General features: G+C 39.8%; 1 protein-coding gene across 5 annotated transcripts in view; it reads right to left on the minus strand.

Annotated features, from left to right (window-relative positions):
- PLD5 (phospholipase D family member 5) overlaps positions 1-18,138 on the minus strand; it is a 415,628-nt gene that overhangs the window by 25,147 nt on the left and 372,343 nt on the right. For all 5 annotated transcript variants that reach the window (XM_037822072.1, XM_037822078.1, XM_037822088.1 and 2 more), the window contains 2 exons: positions 5,897-6,094; positions 419-555 (listed from right to left, as the gene is read on the minus strand). In XM_037822072.1, the coding sequence (XP_037678000.1) occupies positions 419-555; positions 5,897-6,094 (335 nt within the window). The remainder of the gene's footprint in view (positions 1-418; positions 556-5,896; positions 6,095-18,138) is intronic.

The raw sequence follows: 18,138 nt of genomic DNA on the forward strand, positions 1-18,138 counted from the left end.
ATTTAGTGAAGACTGACATGAATAGAACAAAGCAATGCTTCTTTTATAGAAAACCTTGCAAGATCTACTCAGTTTCAGCATGTTCTTTAGGTATAGCGCAACTAAAATTCTGAATTGGAGTCACCTTTTTGAATTGAGAACAACCCAATCTTGTCTCTAAACTCCTCTCATGCCTATAATGTAGACTACTGAGGCACTCCTGCAGGGTGAGACCCTGAGTTTGTTAAATGGACCCACAGAGGGTGGAGATGTATCATGGGTAAACTACGGATACACATGGAGCTGATGTGAATGCTGTGCCCTTTGGAACGCAGAACTGACAGCTTCTAAGTGTCCACGTGAGCTTCTCCTCTGGTCCAGAGTTTGGTGCCTGGCCCTGGACACTGGGTTCTGACTAGAGGTCTAGGCGCCCACTGACCTTTTGGTCCTAGTGCTGGAGATAGGCAGGTAGTCCATGACAGCTATGTACACATACTGCTTGGCGTCATCTATCACACTGTAGATGGCATCGATGTCAAAGCTTCTGTTTTTAGGGCAAAAGAGTTTGGGAGAATTCTGTGAAGACACAAAAACCAAACCTTTAGAGGAGCACTTTTTGTGTTCCAGGGATTTATTTTCGTCATTGTTGTTTATTTGTTTTAATGGATTTTGGCTCTTAACTAAATATTGGCAAACCTATTTTCCAGTTCTTTATGAAATTAGACAAATATGTTCTCAGTCCTAAAAAAGCTGAGGCATGTAGAGATCAAGGTTGGGTCTCTAGATTGTCCTTTACGTCTCTGTTTTCGGGGAAAATTCTTGCTTCCACTGTACTTACCTTTGATTGCAGAGGAGCACTCCAGCTGTAAACTTCTGCAATTCTGGTGTACAGCACTGCATTTCATGTCTGCTAATTTTCACAGGTATTACACCGTATAATACATACATGTACATATAGCAAGGAATTTACCCCAGAAGTCATTCCATGAGAAGTGTGATGAAGCTTTGAAAATGTTCAACACACAAAATTTAAAAATCTTGTTTTCTTTCAAATCTTTCATTGCCAGCAAGAGGATTGTTGATTGTTAAGAAAGGGTCATCGGTGGTTTTAGAGGAGAAACTGAGTGAGTTATTAAGACATCCAAATTCATCAAGTGAGACAGGGAAAAAGAATATTTTGAAAGACTTAAGCAAAACAAAAATGGAGGCAAATTACATGTGAGGTATTTTTTCTCATGTTGCTAGAGATGGGTTTCATCTCATAAAACATGGTGTTTTTAGGTGAAATTGCTATGGAAAGGGGAAGATGTACTTTGGTTTTCTCATTATTTTTTCCTGGACAGTACTGAAATAGTGTTTCTCGTGGTTCCTGTTTTCTTGGACACTCTGGCAAGTTTAGGAGCACAGATAATACAAGAGGATGCTTAACACCAAGGTGTTGAGTAAGTGGTTTCTGGAACTGCCTCTAAGGGCGGTGTTGGCCTACTGTGAGGTTCCACCTCACCAAGTCATGTTCTGGAACAACTCCCACGCTGTGCTGGTGGGAATCCCTACCCCAGTCTAGAGGTTTGTGAGAAGCATTTGAACTGTGTGGGGGAAGGAAAGGAGGATGCTGAAGGACACACAACTTCCAGGCATCCCTGACCCGGAAGTCATTGTGGCAGGTGACTAGCCGGATGAGCTGTTGATCATTTAAATTAATTATCTTTTGGAATGAGGCTAAGTTTCCAAATGTTAAAAACAAACAAACAAAAAGAGCCATTCCTGCACACTTAGATACATACACTCAATCTGTCAGGAACTAGGGCAGTTTGCTGGGGTCTTATACTTTCATAACCTGTTTCTCTATCTCCAAGACATTCGTAAAACCAAACCAAACCAAACCAAACCAAAACCACGTGCCACTCTCAGGATGAACTGACCTGCTCTCTCAGAGTCAAGTCTGAACTCACTGGGCGTGATGTACCTGCAGACCTTGTGACCTGGTCCTCCCCTTTTTCTCTGCATCTCTCCTTTGCCAGGCACCGTGCTGTCTGCACCCCCAAACTAAAGCACCATTCCGCGGTCACACCCTTGTGTTGTCAGCTTCTGCACATTTGCTCACGCCAGCCCCTCCTGCTAACATGTTTCCCTATTTTTGCCTGTGAAAATCCCAGGTATTCTTTAAGCTCTGGCTCAGATGCTATCTCTGTCATCGAGCTTTTTTTATAACCCCAACCAGAGGTACTTCTTCCTTCTCTGTGATCCCTTCATACTATTTATTTCTTAAATTATTTACCATACTGAAACTTAAAATAACTTGCACTTGCCTCATTTCCCCTGCTAGACTGTTACTTGCATGATTTTAAGGATTATATTTTATTCACTTTCCTTTCTCCATTAATAGACTAAAGATTCAAATTATTTAATTCCCTTGGTCTACTTTAAACTTGGGTCTACTTTCAACTTCAGGTTCATGTAGAGAAGCTGAGGATCCCAGCTCTCGCCTGGGGCCTATGCCAACACTTTAGTGTATCCAAATGCCCATGCTTTTCTTTTGGTTAGGAATTTCCTCATGCACCAAAAATGAATGTTATTGTTGGGAGAAACAAACTTAAGACAAAGAGTTCTTGGCCTCTTTACATTTGCTGTTACAAATTCAGATTTTCAAAATTAGCCCCCATGAGGCGGGAACTCCTGAGACACTCTACCTACAGTCTAGTGGAGAGAGCTTGGGCTTCAGTGTCCCAGACCTGACTCGGGCCCGCATACCTAAGGCACTTTGGCATGCCCCGTACACTTTCTGAGCCTCATTTCCAAACTGAAGTAATAACAATAATACACTGTTCACAAAGATTGATCTTGAGACTCCGATAACACAATGGCTTCTTCCCTGGCTGGGTTCAGTGCCCCCTTATGTGCTTTTTTTTTTCATTCATTCAGCAAACTGGACCAAGGGCCTGACCTGTGCTAGGCCCTAGTCTAGGCCTGTTGCATACATCGGAGCTCAAAGTCAAGAACCTGGCTCTGTGGGGCTTACACTCCAGCACATGTTACATTGCACTGCATTTGTCTATGTGTTTATCTCTTCCACTAGCTTGAGAGTGTATTGGTCATGTATCTCCTGCTCCTTGGGCCATCCCATGCCTACACATAATATATGCTCAATAAATATTTGTGGAACTAATATAAAAGTGCTTCATAAATTAATGTTTCAGGTTTGTCTGATCCCCAACCTCTACCTCCATTTGGAGTTGCTTTATTCTAGGTATTTACATACATGTGTGAATGTTTCTCTATTTGTGTTTCCTGTCTTATTCTTTCCTATATTCTCATTACCTAACACAATGTTTGAATGTAGCAGGTGTTCTATGTTCTATGTGTTCATTAAGGAAAGGATGATGTGCTGATTTGGATCTATTATGTCCCCCAGAGAAGCCAATCTTGTGGGGGCAGACTTTTGGTGGGTGGGGCCTTTTCATTAGATTATTTCCATGGAGGTGTGACCCCATGGTGGTGGGTCTTGATTAGTTTACTGGAGTCCTTAAGAGAGCTCAGGCTGACACAGATCCAGATGCTTGGAGATGCAGACAGAAGGATGTTGGGAAATGCTAAGCTAAGAGATGAAGCCCAGAGTTTGCCCAGGAGAAGCTAAGAGAGGACCCCCAGACACTTAGACAGAAATGCCCAGGGAGAACAAGCACAGATGCACAGCAGCTGAGAGAGAGGAGCTAAGAGAGACAGAAGTCCAGAGCCATTTTGGAGAGAGCCATTTTGAAACCAGAATCCGGGAGCAAAGGACCAGCAGATGCCAGCCACATGCCTTCCCAGCTGACAAGAGGTGTTCCAGACACCATTGGCCTTTCTTCAGTGAAGGTATCCTCTTGTTAATGCCTTAGTTTGGACACTTTTATGGCCTTAGAACTATAAATTTGTGAACTAATAACCCCCCATTGTAAAAGCCAATCCATACCTGGTATATTGCAATTCTGGTAGCTTTAGCAAACCGTAACAAATGATTATTTGTATTAGTCCCCTGCCTCCAGTGGCTTGGCAGTACTTGGCAGTGGGCTAAAAATGGCCAAAAATAGGATATACAAAGGAGAAGTCCTTTAATCTGAATTTTGACAGATTACAAACATGGGAGACATTCTTTAAGAAACTATTAAACATCAACAAATAAATATGTTGTAGGTGTGAAACAGCATAGTATTGATGCAAAAATTCTAAATATGTTGTCAGAGCCAGCTTTATAGGTGGCAGCTGTGGGAGAGAAAACTAGAAAGGTTGATGACGTATAAATGGAAAAGGTGTGTGATTCCAGAGTTCCATAACTTTGAAAACAGTGCCTGGATGTACTATTGGCTTAAAAACGTTTGATCAAGTTATAAATGAATGAACAACAATAAAAAGAATGATCTACTGATCTGGCAGAGTAAGTTTAGTTCCAACTGTTTAATTAGAGAGGTGCCTGTTAAGTTTCCCTCGTAGCATTTTTTAATTAATTTCCTGAGCCTTGCACTGTGTACATTCATTCTGCAGTAAAGCAAAAGGAGAGTGAAAATACAGGTCCTCTTCTATGCTTCATGATCTTTTACCAACGAAGAGCTCTTAAAAACACCTTGCTTCTGGGTTAATCTAAGCTTCTCTCTTAGGCCAAATTTCCTACTGTTCCTCATCTACAGATTGGAATAATATCTGGCCTTCTTGCCTAATCTGAGAAGAAATGAAATGAAATATGTGAAATAATTTTGTAATAATATGTCCTATACGTATTTTACTTGTTACTGCATTCCTGACTGCCATACACACAAAAATGGTTTTTAGCTCTATATGATGGAAGTCCATAGTTTATTTTCTGCTGTTCACATTTTGTTATTTGAGACAGAAACAGTTTCAACTTCCTCTTTTATCTCTGTTGCCACATTTCTAAATTTTCAATGTATGCTTTCATTTGAACAGGCCAAAAAAGGATACAATTCATCTCTTAATAAAATGCCCTTTAGTGACGTAAACACTGATATAAATTAATGGAGAAATAGCAATGTTAAATTGGGAGCATTGTTTACGGAAGTTTCTCTCAGCTTCAGGGTCAATTCAGAAGGTTGCTTCAAATCAAGATTCCAAGGTCTCACTCCAGATCCAGTGGATCAGATTCTAAAGGGGATAAGAAGGGAACTGGAACTCTGCATTTTAAACAGACTCCCAGGCTAATTTTTATGAACTTTAAAGTTTGAGGACTGGGGCTGTAGGCACAGGTACTTGCACTGCCCATTCCCAGTAACACAGGGGGTACAACCGCGGTGTACGGGCAGCCAGGTGGTAGTGGGTGGTTTTCAGTGGAGTCAGAGGCTGCAGAGCTGTGCAGGCAGACCTGCCCCCTAGGGTGGGACTCTACCCCTCTAGTTCCACTAAGAACTAAGTAGAGCAGCTCTGCTTCTGTCTGTTTTATACACCAAGATTACCCTCAGATATGTTTAATCGAAGGCTTTTTCTGCTGAAAGCTAGTCTGAAAATCATTGATGGTAGCCCACTGAAAATAAGATCTGGTCTCAGAAGACCTGGGTGCTGGTGAAATCCTGGCTCTTGCCATCTGAGAGACTCTGCACTAGTAGATAGACTTCAATATCTTCATTTGTAAAATGGTCATAATCCTGTGCCGACCTTACAGGACAATCATGGGCATCAAATCAGCTAATACAAAGAAACCAAAACAGGAATGGTTATTAAGATTTATCATTGTTATTATCATGAGGGAGAGCATATGACTGGTGACTAAAGAGTGGGTCCATTTTGAACTCCTTAAGGAATGGGATGGACCCAGTCTGCATAACTCATTTTTGCTCAATACACTATCACACTCAAACATTCCAAGTTAATATAAGGTCTTTGGAGGAAGAGGGGACTCAGGAGCAGGAAAAAGAGGGTGACGACTTACCGACACAAAGGCTTGAGATTTGGTTTCATTCAGCTGAAGTTGCAATTTCTTTTGGTTGTCATAGACTCCATAGAGTCTCTTGGACCAGGTCTGAGGTACTCTGTTCTTGAATTTTAATGAACTGTATAAAGCAAATATCCTTTGCAAATCCAGGACCAGGCAGCTGCAGTTGTAGAAGATGACACCCAATTCTTTCATCTGTGAAATTAAAATTGAAAGCATCAATGCTGTGTGTGTCTGATGCTGTTATTTTCAAAGAATAAAAGATGAATAAGAATGCAGCTGCAGTGACATCTTTTTCTTGCATTTATTGTGATACAGAAATGTATAGATATAGTTTCATTATGTATAGGGAAGTGATATGCTATAAAAACACCTCAATATTTAAGTAGAACAACTTTTGCTTGCCTGTTGCATTTGGGCTCCTACAGATAATTTTCCCATATTCATTTCATTTTTCATATGAGCTCTTCAAATTTGCTTCCTTAACATTAATTTTTTGTATGAATGCTTGAATCATGTTGCCCTAAAAAGGTTCACTTTAATTGCAGCATAACAAAATGGTTAAGATCATGGATTCTGGAGTCAGACTTTCTGGGATTAGGTTCATTTTGGACAGGATACTTACTTTCTTTGCCTGAGTTTCTTCCTCCATAAAATAGAGATGATAGTATTTATTTCATATAGTTACTATGAGGCTTAAAAGAGTCAATACATGTAAGAGGCTTAGAACAATGGCCTTCCTGTAGCAATTACTGAAAGTATGTTAGCAATTATTATCATTAATATGGCACAAGCATCAAGAGTAATAGACTAATAGAATCTTGAAATGAAAGAGAATGTAGACATTATTTTATTCACATCCCTCAATGCACAGATGAGGAAAGTAAAGTTTACACAGGTAGGCAAAAATACGGGCCCAAAGTTAGATACTTAGTCAGTGGTAGATTAAGGATTTGAATGTAGGCTTTCTGACCCCTGATCAAATATACCCAGAGACATAGTTGCATTGGCTTTATTTGAGTCCAGTATTACCTTGCAAAAATTACATATGATTCCTAATTAGTCAATCAAATGATACAAAGTGGAATTTTGGCATACAAAAAAAAAAAAAGCAAAAATATACATGCATTATATGATCTGAACACATCAGGAGGATTTGATATGGAAACCTTGGCCCTCTAGGGACTTGGGGTTCATTGATATTAAACTCTCTTCTTATCCCCTCCTCCTGCCCCTACTCAAGATTTTTTACTCAAGATTATGGGAGAGATCACCTACTGTGTAGGGGCCTGTCTCTCCTTGCTCCCTAAGAATCCCCAACATAATGTGCCATAGAGATCTTTCTGTGTTCATCCACTCAGGTCTATCATCATTTTATCAGCTCAATAGTAACTCAGGATAGATGGACGCAATTTATTTTACCCACCGATGGATGGATGAATTGCTTCTGTTTTCTCTCTAATGGAAAAAATAAAGCATTGAGCATCCTTTTACTAAGTCTTTGTTCAGATATGCAAGTATTTCTTTCATAAAGATCCCTAGAATTGGATAAACAAATGCACTGAAGACAATTAGATGGGAAGGAAATGAAGAAAGATAGACTGGGGAGGGCATATCAGATATATGCAAAGGCACTGATGCTGGGGGGCGAGTGGTATAATCATTGTTGTGTGGCTGAAACTGAGCAAGAACAGGGACAATGTGTACATGTGTAAGCGTGTGTGTGAATATATATATTTTTTCCTGGGTGGGGAGGGTATGTTGATGGCAGGGATAAAAATGAAGTGATAGGGGCCTTTTGTACTGTGGTAAGCAATTTGGAGTTTATATGGAAAATGAAGGAGAGGCAGGCAACAAGGGAAGTGGCATGCTCAGAGAGTGGAAAGGTCCTTTGGCTGTAGTGTGAAGGGGGAGCTGGGGTGAGGGCAGCTGGAGCAGGGCATTCAGATGCCAGGCCTTGGCAGGAGCAAGGGGAAAGACTGTTATCATCTACACATTCTTATGTGTTCTTCAACCTCAACGATGTCCAAAATTATCTGGATTAATTGCTAATGGTTGCTATTGTCATTCCAGGCTGAAGACAAGTCCCACACTGCTGTCTGTAGAGTCACTGCTGATACGGTATGGTGGACTGAATTGTATACCCGAATTTAGACAAGCTCTTCCTTGGTCTTGGTCTGCATTCTGGTATAAGTAGACCCATTGTGAATAAAATCTCTTGAAGATGTTACTTCGGTTGAGGTGTGGCCCAACTGAATCAGGTTGGGCTTTAATCTGGATTATTAGAGTCCTTTATAAACAGCGTGAAAGTCAGATGGAAAGGGAAGCCAAGGGGAGCAGCCAGAAGCTGGAAGTCAACAGAACCCAGAAGAGAAAGAACACCAGGCCATGTGCATTGCCATGTGACAGAAAAGCCAAGGACCAAGGGTCCTTGCCAGCAGCCAGCCCCAGAATGCCACAGTCTTTGGGGAGAAAGCATCACCTTGCTGATGTCTCAAATTTGGACTTCTGCTAATCTCAAATCCATGTGCCAAATAAATTCCTGTTGTTAAGCCAACCCATTGTATGGTGTTTGTGTTAGCAGCTAGGAAACTAGAACACAGAGATTCAATTATATTAACTCTGCATCTGGCCTTTATGCTTTTGTATCTTTTCCCAAATTAAATCAATGCTACCTCAATAGCTTCTCTAAGGAAACCTTTAGCATTTCATCATTTCTCAACTTACATATAGGTTTAGACTTTAAAACTAGGCTCTCTGTCTGGGGGGTGGAGGTGCTAAGACTTGGTTCCCAAGAAGGTAAGTAGCTATTACATAGGACAAAAACCTCCCGGGATGTTTCTTGTTCTGCTGGACATACAGCAAATTCAGTGCTAATCTGGGGGCTGTTGTTCTGGCTTTGCCTGGGGCCTTCATCCGGAAGAAATTAACAAGGACATAAAAACGCTGGCCCCTATGGCCAAAGATGTGGGTTGAAGCCTAGATATAGATATATTCTCATATCTTTTGCCCATTTTATAATTGGGCTGTTTGTACTATTGTCATTGAGTTGTAGGATTTCTTTATATATGCAAGATATCAGTCTCTTATTAGATACATGGTTTCCAAATATTTTCTCCCATTGCGTTGGCTGTGTCTTCACCTTTTTGACATATTCCCTCAAGATACAGAAGCTTTTGATTTTGAGGAGTTCCCATTTACCTATTTTTTCTTTTGTTGCTTGAGATTTGGGTGTAAGGTCTAAGAAGGAACCTCCTAATACTAGGTCTTGAAGATATTTCCCTACATTATCTTCTAGGAGTTTTATGGTACTCTGTCTTATATTGAGGTCTTTGATCCAGTTTGAGTTCATTTTTGTATAGGGCATGAGGTAGGGATCTTCATTCATTCTTTTGGATATGGATATCCAGTTTTCCCAGCCCCATTTGTTGAAGAGACTGTTCTGTCCCAGTTCAGTGGATTTGGGGGCCTTATCAAAAATCAGTTGACCATAGATCTGGGGGTCTATTTCCAAATTCTCAATTCAATTCCATTGATCAATGTGTCTATCTTTGTGCCAATACCATGATGTTTTGACTACTGTAGCTTTATAGTAGTCTTCAAAAATCAGGAAGTGTAAGTCCTCCCATTTCACTTTTCTTTTTTAGAATTTTTCAGCAATTTGAGGCACTTTTCCCTTTCAAATAAATTTGATAACTAGCTTTTCAAGGTCTGCAAAGTAGGTTGTTGGAATTTTGATTGGAATTGCATTGATCTGTAGACCAGTTTTTGTAGGATTGACATCTTAACTACTTTTAGCTTTCCTTTCATGAACACAGAATATCATTTCATATCTTTAGGTCCCCTTTTATTTCTTTTAGTAAAGTTATGCAATTTTCTGTGTAGAAGTCTTTTACATCTTTGGTTAAGTTTATCCCTAGGTACTTGATTTTTTTAGTTGCTATTGTGAATGGAATCTTTTTCTTGAGAGTCTCTTCTGTTAGGTTATTTCTAGTGTATAAGAACATCACTGACTCATGTGCATTAATCTTGTACCCTGCTACTTTTTAAAATTTGTTTATTAGCTCAAGTAGCTGTGTCATCAATTTCTCAGGGTTTTCAAATACAAGATCATATCATTTGCAAATAATGACAGTTTTACTTCTTCCTTTCCAATTCTCTGAAAGAGAAAAATTGCCAGCCAAGAATTCTTTATTCAGCAAAGCTCTCCTTCAAAATTGTGGGAGACTTGAAAATTTTCACATACAAACAAATGCTGAGAGAACTTGTTAACAAGAGACCTGCCCTGCAAGAAATACTAAAGGGAGCTCTACCAGCTGAGAAAAAAAAAAAGACAGGAGAGAGAGGCCTGAAGAAGGGCACAGAACTGAAGAGTATTAGTGAGGGTAACTCAAAGGAAATAAAGAGAGTGGAAAAAGTATATCTGACATATAAAAACCAAAGGATAAGATGGCTGACTCAAGAACTGCCTTCACATTAATAACACTGAATGTGAGTGGGATAAACTCCCCAATTAAAAGGTACAGATTGGCAGAATGAATTAAAAAAAAAACATGAACCATCAATATGCTCTTTACAAGAGACTCATCTTAGACCCAGCAACAGAAAGAGACTGAAAGTGAAAGGAAGGAAAAAAATATTCCATGCAAGCTACAGTCAAAAGAAAGTAGGGGCAGCAATACTAATTTCAAATAAAATAGACTTTAAATGCAACGATGTCATAAGAGACAAAGAAAGACACTATATACTAATAAAAGGGACAATTCACCAAGAGAAATAACAATCAAAAACGTCTATGTACCCAATCAAGTTGCTCCAAAGCACATGAGACAAACATTGGTAAAATTGAAGGAAGCAATAGACGTTTCCACAATAATTGTGGGAGACTTCAATACATCACTCTTTCCTATAGATAGATCAACCAAACAGAGGACCAATAAGGAAACTGGGAACCTAAACAATGTGAAAAATGAATTAGACTTATCAGACATATATAGAGCATTACATCCCAAATTACCAGGATATACATTTTTCTCTAGTGCTTATGGAACTTTCTCCAGGATAAATCATATGCTGGGGCATAAAACAAACTTCAATAAATTTAAAAAGACTGAAATTATTCAAAGCACATTCTCTGATCACAATGGAATGCAACTAGAAGTCAATAACCATCAAAGATCTAGAACATTCACAAATATCTGGAGGTTAAACAACACACTCCTAAACAATCAGTGGGTTGAAGAAATTGCAAGAGAAATTGCTAATTATCTAAAAATGAATGAAAACAAGAACAGAACATATCAAAACTTAAGGGATGCAGTGAATGTGGTATTGAGGAGGAAATTTATAGCTCTAACCGCATACATTAAAAAGGAAGAAAGAGCTGAAATCAAAGAACTATTTGAACAACTGAAGAAGCTAGAAAATGATCAGCAAACTAATCCTAAAGCAAGTAGAAGGAAAGAAATAACAAGGATTAAAGCAGAAATAATATGGAGAACAAAAAAACAGTACAGAGAATAAATAAAACCAAAAGTTAGTTCTTTTGAGATCAACAAGATTGACAAACCTTAGCTAGACTGACAAAGTCAAAAAGGAAGAAGACCCAAGTAAACAAAATAGTAAATGAGAGGGGGGATGTTACTGTGGATCCTAAAGAAATTTAAAAAATCCTAAGAGGATACTATGAACAATTATATGCCAACAAACTAGACAATTTAGAGGAAATGGATAATTTCCTGGAAACACATGAACAACCTAGACTAACCAGAGAAGAAATAGAAGACCTCAACAAACCAATCACAAGTAAAGAGATCCAATCAGTCATCAAAAAGCTTCCTACAAATAAAAGCCCAGGGCCAGAAGGCTTCACAGGGGAATTCTACCAAACTTTCCAAAAAGAACTGACATTATTCCTACTCAAACTCTTTCAAAAAATTGAAGAAAAAGGAACACCACCTAACTCATTTTATGAAGCCAACATCAGTATCATACCAAAACCGGACAAAGATGCTACAAGAAAGGAAAACTACAGGCCAATGTACATAATGAATATAGATGCAAAAATTCTCAATGAAATACTTGCAAATCGAATCCAAAGACACATTAAAAAAATCATACAATATGACCAAGTGGGGTTCATCCCAGCTGTGCCGGTTTGGATGTATTATGTTCCCCCAAACACCATTACCTTTGATGCAATCTTGTGGGGGCCATTGTATTAGTGTTTAGGTTGGAACCTATTGGCTCCGTGTTTCCATGGAGATGTGACTCAATCAACTTTGGGTGAGACCTTTCATTGGATTATTTCCATGGAGGTGTTGCCCCACCTATTCAGGATGGGTCTTTATTGGATCACTGGAGTGCTTTAAGAAGAGCCACACAGGCCCAGATGTGCAGCAGCTGCAGCTAAGAGAGGACAAAATGCCCCAAGAGCAACACTTTGGAGAATGCCATTTTGAAATGCAACCTGGAAGCAAGCAGACGTCAGCCATGAGCCTTCCCAGCTAACAGAGGTTTTCTGGAAGCCAATGGCCTTTCTTCAGTGACGGTACCCTTTATTGATGCCTTACCTTGGACACTTATGGCCTTCAGACTGTAACTTTGTAACCAAATAAACCCCCTTTATAAAAGCCAATCCATTTCTGGTGTTTTGCAGAAGGGCAGCATTAGCAAACTGGAACACCAGGCATGCAAGGGTGGTTCAACACAAAAAAATGAATCAATGTAATACAACAAATCAAAAGATCATCTCAATAGATGCTGAGAAAACATTCGGCAAAATTCAGCATCCTTTTTTTGATAAAAATACTTCAAAAGGTAGGAATTGAAGGAAACTTCCTCAACATGATAAAGAGCATATATGAAAAACCCACAGCCAGCATAGTACTCAATGGTGAGATACTGAAAGCCTTCCCTCTAAGATCAGGAACAAGACAAGGATGCCTGCTGCCACCACTGTTATTCAACATTGTGCTGCAAGTTTTAGCCAGAGCAATCCAGCAAGACAAAGAAGTAAAAGGGAACTAAGTCTTTATATCGCATCCTGGCACCAGAAAACTGCACCAGGAGCCAGAGTTGAGGACCTCACAGCTGCCTGCCATGAGAACGGGGGATGGGCAATGGTACCCGCTGCATGGAGAGTGCAATTTGCTGGTGTTTACTGCAACTTACCAGCCCCTTCCCCCTGCTCTTCCCTGGATGCTGCAGTGTTCTACTAGACTCCAGAGTTTCAAAATAGTTTATTCAGACAGTTTCTGCTTATTTAATACTTGTTCTGGTGGAAGGACTGATTCCTGGAGCTTTCAGCTCACTAGATTCCCAACAGTCACAGTCCTCTCCCTCAAACCCATGTCTAAGTATACACTTCTGGTTGATGCTGCTATGGATTGAAGGTGGCAAGAAAGAAGCTTGGAAATTTTTTAGGCAGAGCAAAAATTTAGGGCAGGCTTATATACAAACTTTCTTAAAATGCTGACAGTGAGAAAAATAACACAGATTTGGGCTTCTGGAGAGCTCCATCTCTGGATTATAAAAAGACAGAAAGCTAAAGTTCCAGTTGATTTGCTGAGGAATTCTTAAAATTGCTTTACAAATGGAACAAACTTTACTGCCAGAGATCAGTCTTCTCCTGGTCGTGGACTGCACAGCTCTGCCCAGCCTGCATGGCCTATTCACACGCCTGCTGTACATTCGAACAGGCTGCCCTGACTTCTCAGTTCAACCTCACAATTGATTTATACAGTCAAAAAATGAATTAAATTGATTGACTGAATGGTCCAACTGTTTGAGTAAAATCATCTAAAAAATGTCAGCATTTCAGCTTTGAAGTGGTCATATAGGACAAGATCAATTCTCTTTTCTACAAAATGGATGTAGCGTTAGTGATCAACCTGTGGATAAGACAGGCTTAGGGCCTCAAACAGTTGGGTACTGTTTTAGTTTCCTTGTCGCTAAGGCAAATACTATGCAATGGGTTGGCTTAAACAATGGGAATTTATTGGCTCATAGCTTTGAAGCTAGAAGTCCAAAATGAAGGCATCATCAAGGCGATGCTTTCTCCCAGAAGACTGTGGCATTTGGGGGCTGGCTGCTGGCGCTCCTTGGTCCTTGGCTTTTATGACACATGGCAATGCACATGGCGGCCTCTCCTGGCCTCTCCCTTCTCTTTCAGGTTCCAATGATTTTCAGCTTCTGGCTGCTCCCTCCGTAGCTTGTTCTCTCTGGGTGACTTTCCCTATAAATCCTTTAGTAATAGGATTAAGACCCATCCTGGGCCTCACCTTGTCTGAAATAACCTCATCAACAGTTTTTATTTACAAGGCTTCACACACACAGGAATGGATTAAATTTAAGAACATTTTTTTTTTTCTGGGGTATGTAACTCCAAACCACCAAAGGCACCCTGCCTAGAAATTCTTCTAAGGGTAATTAGTTCATTTAAAACTCAATTATGTCAAAGGTGCTGTTTTGTCCCTTGAACTAGGACATTATGAAGTGTGGGAGACTCTGGTAGGAGAGTTTGTGTTTTCTTCAATCCAGGAGATATCAGCCTACTGCTCAGGGAGAATTAGCGGAAGAAACAATACTCATTTATTTCACAAACTATAATTCTGTGTGTGAGGAACTGTTCTAAATGCTTTACAAATGTGAGCTCACTTTAGCCTCACACAACAATCGATTTTACAGGTGAGGAAACTGAGAACTGGGAGGTTAAGGGACTTTCCCACATGCAGTCAGTAAGTAGGGAAACTAGGATTCTGATACTCAAACACTAGTTTAATATCTCAGCTTCAGGAAGATTAATTTACAAAATGGAGCAACTGAAGGACTAGAAGTTGCTGCCTGGGGTTGAGGACCAAGCCCTACTTTGTGTGTGTGGGTTCTCTTTTTCTGAACTAGCATCTATTTATTAGTTGTTTCTGTTTCAAAACAAGATAAGAAGTAGGGGAAACAAGTAATTACCTCAGAAAAATGTTTTTTCTTTATTATTTTTTCAAAAGTAGTGGAAAGAAGTTATGAAAGGGAATCCAGTAGGTGGAGAAAAAAAAGAAGGTCTTTTTTTAGTGAGGGCAGGAGAGGCAGCATATGGGGAGCAGGCTTGGTTTGGGGGGAGAGGGCAGAATTTACTGGTGATGCAGAAGCCAAGCAGGCATCTGATAGCAGAGGGGGCTGGGGGGTTTGGTGGGAGTCACTGCATCATTTTTTGCTGTAATTCAGAATAATTAACACAGGTTTGCTTAACCACACCTCAGTTGATCATTTACAGGTGCCCAATTTGTTGTTTTCATGATTACAAAAAAAAATGAACAAGTATTTCTTTAATTTTCTTGACAAAGGCAAAAGAACCTGCAACTGTGAGCAACTAAAATTCAGCCAGTTAGCTGCTGATTTATATTCTGAATTACTGCAGGAAATTTAATTACTGGGAGCTCTAACTTGATTTTGTTTCTGCCCTCAAGGTGAAATTTTTGTTACTAGAGATAGAAAATAAAGAACTGATTCTTAGCGGCTTAAAGACAGACTGAAATGCACTCTTTTTTTGCCCCTTCACCCCCACGGCGGAGGGTCTATAGCACTTCATATGTTATTGATTTCTTATTTTCTGTGTCTACAAGGTGAGAAAAAGGATGCTTGCCAGAGGAACGTGACCAGGTGAACAGACAGAAGAGAATGTGGAATCTTAGAGAACAGCTAATTCAAACTTGCTTTGAAATTAAGGAAACTGAGGCTCCCTAAAGGGGACTTTTATGACTCCTGTGACTTGGGAGATCTCTGAATAATGTCCTGTGACTGGTCCTGTCTCCTTCACCCAATGAGGCGGTGCAAATACCCCGCAGGGCTCATTTGTGGGATTAACAAGGCCCAGTTCTCTTCCTCCCTCCCTCCTTTCCTCGCTTCCCTCCCTTGCTCCTCCTTCTTCTCTTTCATTCTTTCTGTTTAATCAAAACTTCATCTTTTATGGGAATCTTAAAACTTTCCAAAGTATCACTATTCAACATCTCTGACTTCTGGCAACAAAGAATTCACAGAATTTCTAGGCTTTATTCAGTTGAAGGGCACGCAACAGATTTTTTTTTTTTTTTCACTAGAGTGATGGAAAACTGTTAATGGGAGGAGCCTTAGAGGAATGGAGCCTTTGTACGGGATGGGAGGAAACCAATTGGAAAGGCGTTTCATTTATTTCTTGGTGTACTTTAACTTCATCCTGCTTCTTTTGAAGACTTGAAAATGCCCCCACGGCTCCTCCTGCAATTCCTACTTTCTGTCTTCTTTCCTTCCTATTGAGTGATGAGGAAGTTAAGATCCATTCCAGTTTCAATTTATTGGTTTTAATTCCCTTTTCAAAACCTCCCCAATGATCTAATCTCTTTCAACAAAATGTTGAGCCAGGCCTGTGCTATGTCTCCTTATGTCTCCCCTTTAGTTTGTAAAATAAGTGCCCTGCTCCTCTTATGTACCAGGATAGCAACAGTAATATGACTATTATCCATTTAGTGTCTTCTTACCAATGAAAAAGAGGAGTAATTAAGGAAACTGGAGATGTTGAGCACATCTTTTAGACAAGAAAATAAAAATGAATAAATCTCCTGCTCCATTTTTCTGTGTGGTCAAGTCATCTGATAATGGGAAGAATGAGCAAGTGAACAGAATCTTAGTGCATTTTCATTTGTAGGTTAGAATTTGTAAAGTAATTTAATCTCCGGATTCTGCTTTGCGACAGGCCTTAAAGTACAGAATAGCTCTGAGTGTTTCAGGACAAAAAGGATCCCCTTCCTGTCTCAGTGGAATGTTTTCACCTCTGCTATTCCTCCAGGTTCATTCCTTTGCAGTTGAGAGTCTGGACTCACTGCTGATGCCATGCACAGTACAGCTTCCCCTTTATTTTACCACAGCAGCAGGAGCAAGGAGGGCCAGATTAGCCTTTTGAAAAGAAATGCTACATCTATTACCCCAGCCCTAATGGTTCTAATCTCCTCCCTTTCCATGCAGCTCTAGAAATATCTCAGAGTGGCAAAAGGGAGAGTGCTCCTCCTCTGGTGTGGTTCAGCCACTGGGCTAGCCTGCAACCCTGAGCTAGCCTGCAAACTCTCGAGGGAGTTTGTTTGCCTTAGTGGATAAAGGGTGGACCTCAGTTTGAGTTCCAGATCTACTACCTTCTATGTGTTCTTGAGCAAGTTCCTTAGCCTTTTGTGCCTATAATTTATAAGTTCTTTAATCTCTCCATAAGGTAGGGTAATAATAATACTTCATAGAGTTGTGATGATGAAACAAATTATTACACATATAAACTGCCTAAGACAATGCCTGGCACAGAATGGTACACAGAATAACAAGAGTTTGCTATTATTATTATTATTATAATCAATCAATCATCAGAAGGAACTATGCTGAGGCATAATAAATGCAGCAAACACTCTAATAGACCTACAATTATCAACAAAAGGCTCATAGACATACAGTGACCCAATGCTCCACAAAAAAGAAAATTAAGAGTGTACTTGCCATGTTCTGCTGCTGTGTGACTCAAACAGATTTCTTTTCTTTCCATTTTTTTAATGTCAAGGAGGAAACTCGCCCATCTACATAGAGCAAGTAAGGCACAGAAAATATTTTCGCAACCAAGCATTTCTAGAGAGGTGTGTTTGCCCCACATATAATTACAAAATGATAGCTCACCCAATCTTACAAGCAATCAATGCAATTTTAAAAGGAGACAAACACTTAGTCAGTTCACAGACTGGTATCTAGGGTTATTAAATAATTCAATTCATCCAATAATGAAGTACTGAGCACCTCTTATGTACAGGCCCTATACTAGGTAAGCAGGTAAGCTTATGAGCAGGTCATGATCGCTGACTTGCATTTTGGATGGTCATCAGTTATTCCTACGTTAATAGCCCATTCTGATGTAAAAAAAAAAAAAAAGCCAAAAAAAAAAAACTTTAACCCCAAGCATCTTTCTCTCAATAATCTCATGGAGCCTCCCTGAGTTTCCTGTTTTAATAGCATGCAATACTGATAAACTGGGAAGTATGTGTGTGGAGTGAATTGGGAGGTGAAGTAGCGGTGGCATTAGGGCTGGGAGAGAAGAACACAAGTAAGCATAAAATGAGTTATGCAACAAGGCAGAATCTGATAAGCACCTTAAGGAAAATATCAACAACTTTCTATAGGAATTCAAGGGAGATATTGCATCAGATTCAAAGGGTTTCTTCACCTCTGGACCAGGGATGGAG

This window comes from Choloepus didactylus, chromosome 2 (genome assembly GCF_015220235.1).
Source record: "Choloepus didactylus isolate mChoDid1 chromosome 2, mChoDid1.pri, whole genome shotgun sequence".
NCBI lineage: Eukaryota > Metazoa > Chordata > Mammalia > Pilosa > Megalonychidae > Choloepus > Choloepus didactylus.